Here is a 12555-nt window from a genome sequence, read left to right as displayed (position 1 = left end):
GCTACAAATCTTCTCAAAACTCGATAAGGTAACAGTGATAGGTAAGTGGGGATGGTGGAGCAGATGGTGGGAAGGAAGATGGACAGGTAGAAAAGGGCATGAGGACAGTTGGAGGGTTGAATCTGGGATGAGGTGGGTGGAGGGGAGATTTTGAAACTAGTGAAGTCAATGTTGATGCCGTGTGGTTGAAGGGTCCCAAGGAGGAAGATGAGGCGTTATTCCTCCAGTTGATATGTGGCTTGGATGTGGCGGTGGAGGAGGCCCAGAACTTGCATGTCCTTGGGGGAGTGGGAGCAGGAAGTTGAAGTGGTCAGCCACAGGACAGTGGGGCTGTTTGGTGCATTTGTCCCACAGGTGTACCTTGAAATACTGCAGTTGGCATCCTGTCTCCCTAATGGTGAGGAGATCACATCGAGAGCAATGGACACTGTCGATGAGGTGGGTGGATGTGCTGGAAAATCTCTGCCAGATGTGAAAATATCCTTTGGGGCCTAGGATAGAGGTGAGGTGGGAGGTTTGGGCACAGGTTTTACACCTTCTGCAGTGTCAAGAGAAGGTGCCGGGTGTGGAGGGTTAGTCCGTGGGTGGGGGGGCATGGACTCGACATAGAACATAGAGAGGTACAACACAGAACAGGCCCTTCAGCCCACAATGTTGTGTTGAGGATTATTCCTAATCTAAAATAAAATAACCTAATCTACGTACCCCTCAATTCACTGCTGTCCATGTGCATGTCCAGCAGTCACTTGAATGTCCCTAATGACTCTGCTTCCACCACCACCACTGGCAACGCATTCCATGCATTCACAACTCTCTGTGTGAAGAACCTACCTCTGACAGTTCCTCTATACCTTCCTCCTAACACCCTAAAACTATAAACCCTCGTGCTAGTCAATCCTGCCCTGGGAAAAAGTCTCTGGCTATCCACTCTTTCCATTCCTGTCATTACCTTGTATACCTCGATCAGGTCACCTCTCTTCCTCCTTCTCTCCAGAGAGAAAAGTCCGAGCTTAGTCAACCTCGCTTCGTAAGACAAGCCTTCCAGTCCAGGCAGCATCCTGGTAAACCTTCTTTGTATCCTCTCCAAAGCCTCTGAATCTTTCCTATATTAGGGCGATCAGAACTGGACACAATATTGCAAGTGTGGCCTCACCAGGTTTTGTAGAACTGCAGCAAAACCTCGTGGTCTTGAACTCGATCTCCCTGTTAATGAAAGCCAAAATATCATATGCTTTCTTAACAACCATATCCACTTGGGTGGCAACTTTGAGGCAACTTTGAGGCGGCACTTGAGCACCGAGATCCCACTGTTCCCCCACACTGTCAAGAATTCTGTCTTTAATCCTATATTCAGCATTCAAGTTCAACCTTCCAAAATGCATCACTTCGCATTTATCCAAGTTGAACTCCATCTGCCATTTCTCAGCCCAGCTCTGCATCCTGTCTATGTCGCGCTGCAGCCTGTAATAGCCCTCGATACTATCAACGGTGCATCCAACATTTGTGTCATCTGCAAATTTACTAACCCACTCCTTAACCTCCTCATCCAAGTCATTTATAAAAACTATGAAGAGCAGAGTCCCTAGAACAGAGCCCTGCGGGACACCACTCAACACTGACTTCCAGGCAGAATACATTCGACCTATAACCCTCCCTGTCTTCTGTCAGCCAACCAATTCTGAATCCAGACAGCTAAATCTCCCTGCATCCTGTACCTCCTGACTTTACGAATGAATCCACCATGGGGAACGGTATCAAATGCTGAAGTCCATATACACCACATCTACTGCTTGACCTTCATTGACCTGTCTTGTCACCTCAAAGAACTCAATAAAATTTGTGAGGCATGACTTGCCCCTCACAAAGCCATGCTGACTGCCTTTAATCACACTATACTTCTACAAATAGTCACAAATCCTATCCCTCAGAATTCTTTCCAAAACCTTGCTGACCACAGATGAGGGAGTCACGGAGGGAAAGGTCTCTGTGGATTGCAGATAGGGGTGGGGAGGGAAAAATAGCTTTGGTGGTGGGGTCTGATTGTAGATGATGGAAATGGCGGAGGATAATGAGCTGTCTCTGGAGAGGGGTTTTATCCATATTACGGTTGGAGGGGTGGTGTTCCGTTGCAGGCCTCTTACCCACTTTAGACCTCATTATTCCCCTATTTATCTCTATTAACGTCGACTCTCCTGCTTCTCGGGTGCTGCCTGACTGGCTGTGCTTTTCCAGTGCCATACCTTTCGACTCTGACTCTCCAACATCTGCGGTCCTCACTTCCTCCTAGTTCCTGAAAACTCTTTATCCAGAGATAGTGAGCTGCCATCCTTGTCCCTCTTTATAGCAATAATATATTGACACCATGAGTTTATGCACGTCCTCATCAGCTTTATTCATTATCCTCCTTGAGTTTATATATATATATATATATAAAATACATACAGACCTTTTAATATTGCAAATTCTCTGTGCTATGGATTTTTAAACCTCTGCTTCATCTGTCGTTCAGAGAGACTTTTTATGTTTCTGCCAGCTGTTTCCTGTTCTGAGTTTTCCCTCAGGTTCCCATCCTCTTGCCAATCTCGTTTAATCATCCTCAACACTGCTAGCAAATTTCCCTATAATGATTTTTATCCTCATCTCATTCAAGTGTAGAAAACCAACTTCTTCAGCTCCCGCCTTCTCAAGATTTGGTGTTGATGCCCCAGAAATCTGATTCCCAACCATCTACACCAGTTTTTCAGTCATGTTCAATTGTTCAATTCTCCTATTTCTTTGCTCAAGAGCAAATAATCCTGAGACCACTACTTTAGAAGTCCTCCCTTTCAATCTTCTAACTGCTTGAAATCTGCTTTCTCATCCTCATTCCTACTTAAGACATTGGGTGGAATCTTATCAGGGTCAGAGACATGGGATAATGGTTAGGTGAGTGGTAGAATCAGGCAAGAGGTTTGGTGAGCCCCATTTTGACATCAAGATCATCTTGTTGTATGCTTGTCTCAAGTGGCAGGAATCTCACTCGGGAGTAGTGAATTCCTAATTGACAATGATTATTACTTGTTAAATGCTTTGTGTGCTACCCAACTCCCCATAATTTGCAACAATACCAAATTCACCATACAAGCTAGCTGTTGGGAAGACTTAACATGGAACCCAGAGCAGCTTCTTGCTGGGTTCACCTCATTGCTTGCTCCAAAATATCTCCACATTAGACATTGGGCATCAATATTTTGGATATATCTCTGAACTATTTACAGGATGCATCTGCATTTCAATGCTATGCCTTGGGTTGCCAATTTCCCCTTATCTGCCATATCCGGACAAATGTCAAGAACATAAAGAGCAGTTCTGGACTGACAGAGCTTGTCCAGGTATACAACAGCCTTCAAAGTATGGCATGAATGCAAGGGATGCTGGTCAATTTAGGGATCTCCAGTAATTGGCAAATTGCTCCAGGAACAGCGCATGGTAAGATACGGTGGAAATTGGACACAGTACTTGCCATAAGGACTGAAATATCAATTGATGTATGTAGGTTTGCTCGCTGGAAGGTTCGTTTTCAGACATTTTATCACCTTCATCCAGAGGCTCACTGAAGATGTTACCTGAAAATGAACTTTCCAGCTCAATGAGCAAACTTACATCTTGAACCTCAACCTGAGCTGCAAATCTTCTCAAAACTCGCTAATACCAATTAATGTGCCCAGTTTGGTTAAAAAAAAAACAGAAATCAAACTTCCCAAAATCCACCAAGTGCAATGTGACTCACACTTTGCCAAAACAAACCTGTAAAACATATGAGGACTATGACCTCTGGCCAGTTAGCCTCCCGAGAAGAATGTGCTGTAGCACCAGGAGACAATGTACCATCCTGGAGTCAAGTTGATAGCTGCAGAAATGTCCCTGTGATCCCCTGACTATGGAATACCCTATCGTTAATACTCATTCATTCTTGAAGGATGTTAAAGCTTTGGAGGGAGTTCAGAGGAGATTTACTAGAATGATACCAGGAATTAAAAATTTTAGTCAGAAAGAAAGATTAGAGAAATTGAGCTTATTCTTCTTGGAGCTGAGAAGATTAGGGGTGACCTTATTGACACATTCAAAATTGTGAACAATTTTGACAGGGTAAAGAAGGATATTCTGTTTCCACTTGTTGACATGTCAGTAACTTGGGGTCACAGTTCCAAGACTGTCTGCAAGAGAGGTATGAGTGAGATGAGGAGAAACTTCTTTGCTCAGAGTTGTTAGGATTTGCAATGCACTTGCACCTCCTGGAAGAGTGGTGCAGGTGGACTCCAAAGGAGGTTTCAAAAGGGAGCTGGATATATATTTGAAAACGCTTAAGTTAGAGGGCTGCTGAGATAAGGCTGGAGAGTAGGGCTAGTTGGGTATCTCTTTTGGGAACTGATACAGACACAATGGGTTGAATGGCCTCCTTCTCTACTGTAATATTCTATGATTCTTTCTCCTCCCTATGCAGCTAAATCAGATATGGTGGCACTGACTTAGCTTTGGCTGTAATTGCTTGAGGATCAATCGCCTTCATCAGTATCCAAAATGAATACTAATTAGCAAGCAAGATTCACTGAAACGACTTCTGCACTGCCTGCCTGGTAGACTTAAACTGCTACAAATAGTGTAGTGCTAGAAAAGCACAGCTGGTCAGGCAGCATCTGAGGAACAGGAGAGTCTGTGTTTCAGGCATCCTGATGAAGGGCTTATGCTGCTCGGATGCTGCCTGACTAGCTGTGCTTTTCCAGCGCCACACTCTTCGACTCTGATCTCCAGCAACCGCAGTCCTCACTTTCTCCCAGACTTAAACTACTGGGTGATCACCCATTGTCTTGTTGCCTAAAGACTTCTACTTGCAGTACGATCACCTCCCTAAACAAGCTAACATGCAAGTCCTCTGCCTTACAAATGCATGAGTGACTGCAGCCATTGCTCAAATTTGAAAACCTGGAGCTTAAGCTTGTGCGGCTGGTGACATTTTCTTCAGATATGTTCATATGGTACACATGTGTGTCCATGATTTACACATACTTCAGACTGTATACCCAACTTGATACTAACCTGCCATCCTGTAACTTTTAAAACCATTTGTTTTGATTAACAGGGTAGAAAATCTTACAGTACTCACCAATCAGATTCTTATCACTTGCAGTCTTCGAAATTATTCACTGTACATCCATGTTGAAACCATTAAAGCATGTTAAAAAGAAGACTCTTAATAATGACCTTTCCAAATACTTCTGTGTACTTGCCTCCAATCTGAAAAGTAAGTGTTAAATAATTTGACAAGAACAAATGCATAAATAAAGTAGAAAATTTAGGAAATGCCCAGCAGATCTAGTGTAGGGTGAAAGAATGGCTGAATTTTCACATTGGCAGTTAAACTACAGTGACAATTGAGTTTCATGATGTCCTCTCCACCATGGCCAAGGTCAGATTTTCCTGCAGCATCTTCTGGTTTTCACCTTAATATTTATATAAGAGGGATGTTGGATGTGTGTTCCTCAAATTCCTTCCAATCATCATGCTTCTAGTACCAGATTTAAAACCTAGCTGGATACCACTTCAGATCCTCACTATGATATTTAGGCCCTAATAATCAAAGAAATGGCCCAAAAGAATGATAACTTCACTCTCTGCTTTGTGGACAGAAATTTGATGTTGTTGTTGGAGAGGGGTTCATTCATCTTCCTTGCAGACTGCTACTGTAGGTCATGACATCAGACACAGCCAGTGGGGACAGAAACTGCAACACTAGTCAGTGTTGTTTACCATGTGAAGTGACTTTTTGTGCTCCATAAGAGTAATTGCAACATTTTATTTCTCTGCTACCTGTAATCTATTGCCATGTATCTGCAGGCACGTGCTGCAACTCTGATGTTGACCTGGTCCAGAACCATACAGTGGCATATATGCACAGTTTGACCGACACATTTATATCATAATCTGCTAGCATTTGTCTCTCTCTGCAGTAAAAAGAGGGCTAAACTACAAAGGTTTGAATCCTGTAAGGCAGAGTTTGAGGCATGGTGGACTAAAAAAATGTATCCAACTAAGCACTAAAGTCAATGAGTGTTAACAAAGCAAACTAAGAGCCATAAGATGCCAGTGTCTATGCAAGTCCTAAAGCAACCTGTGTAGATGCATGGCAGTCTTGTAGTATGAGATATTTTACTCCAAAGTAGAGTGTTGAATGTCAGAAACGGTGGCTGAGTTAGTCAGCCATAATAATGTGACGAGGCTGGTGCTTTGCAGATGCTGATTTTCGTGATGAAAGGTCAAGGACAATGGTGGCCTTGATGGATGAGGGACCTTGAGCAGAAGAAACAGTTGGATGATGGCAGAGAGTGGTTTTCAATGAGCTGCAGCTGTAAAGTACCCGCTCTGTTTTACCTATTGGATTTTTTGTTAACTTCTTACTAAAGGAAAGGACAATTGGAGGTGCAATGAGAATCTTGTGAGCTATATATAACTATTCATTCAAAGTTTGTGAGAAGATTTGTAGCTCGGGTGCTCGTTGCTGTGGTTCTGTTCACCGAGCTGGAAGGTTTTGTTGCAAACGTTTCGTCCCCTTCTAGGTGACATCCTCAGTGCTTGGGAGTCTCCTGTAAAGCGCTTCTGTGATGTTTCCTCCGGCATTTATAATGGCCTGTCCCTGCCGCTTCCGGTTGTCAGTTTCAGCTGTCCGCTGTAGTGGCCGGTATATTGGGTCCAGGTCGATGTGTTTGTTGATGGAGTTTGTGGATCTGGTGTTGTGCAACGAACCAGATTTGATCAGGGACCTCGAAGTAAAAGAGACATTAGGAGGTAGTGACCATAATATGATAAGTTTTAATCTGCAATTTGAGAGGGAGAAGAGAGAATCAGAAGTGTCAGTATTACAGTTGAACAAAGGGAAGTATGGAGCTATGAGGGATGACCTGGCCAAAGTTCAATGGTCCAATATCTTGACAGTGGAACAAGAATGGCAGGTATTTCAGTATATAATGCAAAAGGTGCAGGATCAGTTCATTCCAAAGGGGAAGAATGATCCTAAGGGGAGGCAGGAGCAGCTGTGGCTGATGAGGGAAGTTAAGGACTGTATAAAGATAAAAGAGAAGTATAACATAGCAAAGGTGAGCAGGAAGCCAGAAGACTGGCAAACTTTTAAAGAGCAACAGCGAATAACTAAAAAGGCAATACGTGGAGAAAAAATGAGATACAAAGGCAAACTGGGCAAAAACATAAATGAGGAGAAAGTGAGGGCTGCAGATGCTAGAGATCAGAACTGAAAATGTGTTGCTGGAAATTCGCAGCAGGTCAGGCAGCATCCAAGGAACAGAGAATCGACGTTTCGGGCATAAGCCCTTCTTCAGGAATGAGGAAAGTGTGTCCAGCAGGCTAAGATAAAAGGTAGGGAGGAGGGACTTGGGGAGGGGCGTTGGGAATGAAATAGGTGGAGGGAGGTCAAGGTGAGGTGGGGACGGAGAGGTCAGGAAGAAGATTGCAGGTTAGGAAGGCGGTGCTGAGTTCGAGGGATTTGACTGAGACAAGGTGGGGTGAGGGGAAATGAGGAAACTGGAGAAACATAAATGAGGATAGTAAAAGCTTTTTTAGGTATGTGAAAAGAAAACAAATGATTAAGACTAAAATTGGGCCCTTGAAGACAGAAATGGGTGAATTTATTATGGGAACAAAGAAATGGCAGAAGAGTTGAATAGGTGGGGTAGACACAAGCAATTATAAGCACAGATGTAATAATGGCTGAAGGACCTTGGGTAATGGATGAACTAAAGGGAATTTATATTAGGCAGGAAATGGTGTTGGATAGACTGTTAGGTCTGAAGGCTGAAAAGTCTATGGGACCTAATGGTCTGCATCCCAGGGTACTTAAGGAGGTGGGCGCATTGGTAATCATTTTCCAATGTTCTATCAATTCAGGATCAGTTCCTGTGGATTGGAGGATGGCTAATGTGTCCCACTTTTGAAGAAGGGAGGGAGAGAAAAAACATGGAATTATCGACCAGTAGCCTGACGTCAGTGGTGGGAAAGATGCTGGAGGCAATTATAAAAGATGAAATTACGACTCATTTGGATAGCAGTAACAAGATAGGTCAGAGTCAGCATGGATTTATGAAGGGGAAGTCATGCTTGACTAATCTTCTGGAATGTTTTGAGGATGTAACTATGAAAAATACTCACCCTGTTTACTCAACTCAGTTGCCTTTATTCTTACCACAAGGGTGGGAAAATTCTGCCAATCTGTTTTATTTTATTTTATATTTTATATGTACGTCTTCCTGTCTGTTGGCCCATATACAATGTATCTGCAATGCCACTGTCCTTTTAATGCCAAAGGCTTTATTTCTGCTAACAACTCCATTATGTCATAATTTGAAAGTTTTCAATTTCTTTACAGCCTAAGAACTCTGTGAAACTGTTTTTCCTATCTTCTGGAGTATGTCATGAAAATATAGTAGACACTGGCAACACATCGTTGCAATTCACAGGCTGTAGTGTATTGGAGTCTCTACCTAGTGTCCTTTTGCCTCCCCCTACTGTACCAATAATTTGCACTGTCACCTTTCAGACAATAGAACTGATCTTTGAAGAAGGCAATTCACGCAATAATTTCTTACGTAGACTGGAACACCAAGAACAGAATATAAAGATTGTTACTGGTGAGCTCCAGTCTAAATTTAACTACTGACACAAAATGCAGGAATAATTCTGATTTTGTTTAGAGCATGCTGAAACTTGACATCTTATTTATATGCTTGTGTTTTTTTTATTAGGATATTGGTAAGTTCTCCCCTATATACCACTGACAACAGACATTATGGGAGAATAGAGAAATGCGATCTAAAAAGAAAATTATGTGAAGCTATCAAACTCACAGGTAATCCCTATCAGAACATGTTTACAGTTTACTGTTATTAAATTATGCACTTAAAACTTTTGGAACGATTTAAAAGCTTTTTAATGTTGCAAGACTTTTGTGAGACTCAAGAAAGTGTCCAACAATTAATCTAATGTTCATCGTGAACGAGAAAACTTTTTGGAATATTTGTAACAAAGAATAAAATGGTAATTCTGAAAATGTAAACATGGGAGGAAAACATAGAGGCTAGAATGGGAATCTAACAACATTATTAATGGAAGGTTTTTGATAGTCGGAGAGGAGAGTCAAGGCAGAGGAAACTGGACAGGGAGTTCCAGATGTCATGCCATGTGAGCAATATGTCATGGAATCAACCAGGAAGAAGTCTGGTAATGGGTAATGAGGCAGGTTTAATAAATGACCTCTGAGTAAAAACATCCCCCAAGAAGAAATTATCGTAACAGGAAGGAATTTAATATTCAGTTTGGAAGTGAGAAACTTGGGTCAGAAACAACTATATTTAACTTAAATGTAGGGAATTACAATGAAATGAGAATGCTGTTAGCTAAAGTGAATTGAGTGGGTAGGTTAGCAGGAATGACAGCAAATAGTGGCAAACATTTAAAAAGGTAATTCATGACTCTCAGCAAAAATACATCCCTGTAAGGAGGAAGAATTGATAAACCAACGAAGGCTAACCAAGGAAGTTAAGGAGAGTATTAAATTGAAGGATTAAGCATATAAGGAGGCATAAGTCAGTGATAGTTCCAAAGACTGGGATAAATTCAAAATCCAGCAAAGGAGGATTCAAAAGATAATAAAAAGAGAGAAAATAAACAATGAGGGCAAACTAGAGAGAAATATAAAAACTGACAATAAGAGATTCTTTAACCATATAAAAAAGAAAGGAGAAGTCAAAGTGAACATAGGCCTCTTTAGAAAATGAATCTGGGGACACTGTCTAGGGGAACCAGGAATGATAATGGATCTAACTATATATTAGGCATCAGTCTTTTTTGTGGGGGATAAGTCGAACATTGCATTAATACTAAAGAATAAAATGGAGGAATTAAGTATCATCATCAACATTGGAGAAATAGTGTTTGACAAGCTAATGGGTTAAAGGCAAAAAAGTCCTTGGCCCTGATAATTTGCATCCTATGATCCTAAAAGAGGTAGCTACAAAGATAGTGGATGCATTGGCTGTAATTTTCCAAAATTCCTTGGATCCTGGAGAAGTATCATAGGATTGGAAAACTGCTAATGTGATACCCATTTTCAAAAAGGGACGAAGGCAAAAATAACTGTATGCTGATTAATCTAACATCTATTGTTGGAGAAGTATTTGAATCAATTATTAAGGAAGTGATAGCAAAACATTTGGAAAATCATAATCTAATAAAACAGCATGGCTTTATGAAAGAGAATTTGTATCTGACTAATTTATTAGAGTTTTTTGAAGAGATGTGGATAGATGGGTCCCAGTAGGAGTGTTGTATTTGGACTTCGACAAGGCAATTGACAAGGTACTTCACAAAAGTTTAAGTTATAAGAAAAGAACTCATAGGTGTTGGAGGTAGTATACTAGATAGAGAATTGGCTTACAGGCAGGAAACAGCAAATGGGGATGAGGAGTTCTTTTTGAAGTTAGTAAACCATGACCAGTGGGTTCTTCAGTGATTGGTGCTGGGATTGCAACTGTTTACAATACAGAGGAACCTTGATTATCCGAACGAGATGAGTGGGCACTATTTCGTTCAGATAATCAATTATTTGGTTAATCGATTAAATGCCTTTCCTCTGGGGCTTGGAGTTTTCTGTAAAGTTTGCTCCCCGTTCAGGAGACTAGGCAGCAGCACACTGTGCGCAAGCCCCCATCCCCTGCCCGTGCCCCCACCTCGTTCAACACCGCCCCCACCCCCATCCAACACCGCCCCCGCCGCCCCAACCCTGTCCAACACTGCCCTCCACCTGCCCCCTTCCAATACCGCTCCCCTGTTTGCCCCCCAACCCTGACCAACACCACCCCTGCCCACCCCCCCAACCCCGTCCAACACTGCGCCCCCCCCCCCCCACCCTCTTTGGGGCAGCCGGACTGGTCACTGACAACAAGACTGCTGCTGCTGCCTTTTGTGGGGTAAGTCTCACACACACAACATTTTACTGCAACTTTTTGACAGGTTCCACCTTTATCCTGTACAGGACAACTTGGAGAGATTATCTGGGGAAAGTGAGTTTAGGATTAACCCCTATGTAGAACTCCAGGGAAAGTGTGGGGAGAGAGAGAGGGCAGGAGATCAGTCATTTGGAGACAGTGCCTGTTTAATCATTGTAAACAAAAGACATGATCAGTGTTGGAAACACGTCTTTGATATAATATTTCTATCGGGACCTCAAGATCTCCTTCGGATAATCTTATATTCGGACAATTGATATTCGGATAATTGAGGTTCCCTGTATATATTAATGACTTTAAGGAAGGAAGAGAATGTACTGTAGCTACATTTACACATGAAACAAAAATATGTAAAAAGGCAAGTTGAGATGAATACAAAACGTTTGCTGTGAGTTATTTATCAGATAAGTAAGCGGACAAATGGAGTACAATGTGGGAAAATGCGCATTTGTTCATTTTGGAAAGGAGGAAAAAAGAACACAATATTACTTAAACGGAGAAAAACTGCAGAAAGTTGCAACTTAAAGGGCCTTGGGGATACATATGCACAAAACACAGAAAGCCAACATACAGGTGCAGCAAGTCATCAGGAAGGCTTTTATGGAATGTTGGCCCTTATTTCAAGGGGAGATTGGAGTATAAAAATAAAGAAGTTTTACTGCAACTGCAAAAGGTGCTGGTGAGACAACAAATGGAGAACTGTAATTTTGGTCCCTTTATTGAAGGAAAGATATTGTTTCCTCGAAGGCAGTACAAGGACTGTTCACTAGGATGATCCCTAGCATGGAGGGATTGTCTTACAAGCAAAGGCTAAACAGGTTGGGACTGTACTGACTGGAGTTTAGAAGAATGAGAGGCAATCCCATTGAAAAATATAGGGTTCTTAAGCGACTTGACAGGGTAAATGCTGAGGGTGTTTTCTCACATTGGATAGTCTAGGATCAGAGGGCATAGTCTCAAAATAAAGGGGTGCAAATTTAAGACTGAAACAACATGGGTTTTGAGTCTTTGGAACTCCTTACCTCAGAGAAGTGTGAAAGCAGAATGCTTGTGTAAATTTAAGGTGGAGATAGGCAGATAGATTCTTAATCATTTGGGGAATCGAGGATTATGGGAAATTGGCAGGCAAGTTGACATGAGGAATGTTGGATCAGCCATGATTCTATTTAATGACCATGTTTGCGGGGTTCAATGGCTCCTATCTCTTTTGGTCTTATGGTTTTAGAGCAGAGAGTACATTTGATTGCAAGCAATTGCCAGTTCTGAATTACAGATTTTCCATTACAAGATTAAATAGAAATCTTGTTTTAGAGGACTGAAGGTTTCCTGTAGGAATACAGGTGAGGATAACATCATCAAGGAGAAGCTGACAACATTTGGAGAGATTTAAAAACAAATGAGGACAAGGATAACCAGTAGAGCTTGCAGTAATGGTAATATTTGGGAAGGGGAGGTCATGATAGAGAGCATTGGCGAGCCCGATGGATGGTTGTTATGAGGTAAG

General features: G+C 42.0%; 1 protein-coding gene across 3 annotated transcripts in view; it reads left to right on the top strand.

Moving 5' to 3' along the window:
* LOC122561888 (integrin alpha-E-like) overlaps positions 1–12555 on the top strand; it is a 397374-nt gene that overhangs the window by 34295 nt on the left and 350524 nt on the right. For 2 of the 3 annotated variants that reach the window (XR_006315137.2, XM_043714220.2), the window contains exon 3: positions 8790–8893. Coding sequence is in view for 1 of the 3 variants with exons in the window: in XM_043714220.2 (XP_043570155.2) it covers positions 8790–8893 (104 nt within the window). In the remaining 2 variants the exon portion in view is untranslated. Of the gene's footprint in view, positions 1–8584; positions 8676–8789; positions 8894–12555 lie in introns of all 3 variants that reach the window. The other variant, XM_043714221.2, reaches the window with a different exon arrangement.

The sequence above is a fragment of the Chiloscyllium plagiosum genome, unplaced genomic scaffold (assembly GCF_037043375.1).
Source record: "Chiloscyllium plagiosum isolate Xiang-an unplaced genomic scaffold, Cpla_swu_hap1 HiC_scaffold_31, whole genome shotgun sequence".
Classification (NCBI taxonomy): Eukaryota; Metazoa; Chordata; class Chondrichthyes; order Orectolobiformes; family Hemiscylliidae; genus Chiloscyllium; species Chiloscyllium plagiosum.
Note: the sequence above shows the minus strand (reverse complement) of the source record. Positions and strands in the feature narration are given on the sequence as shown.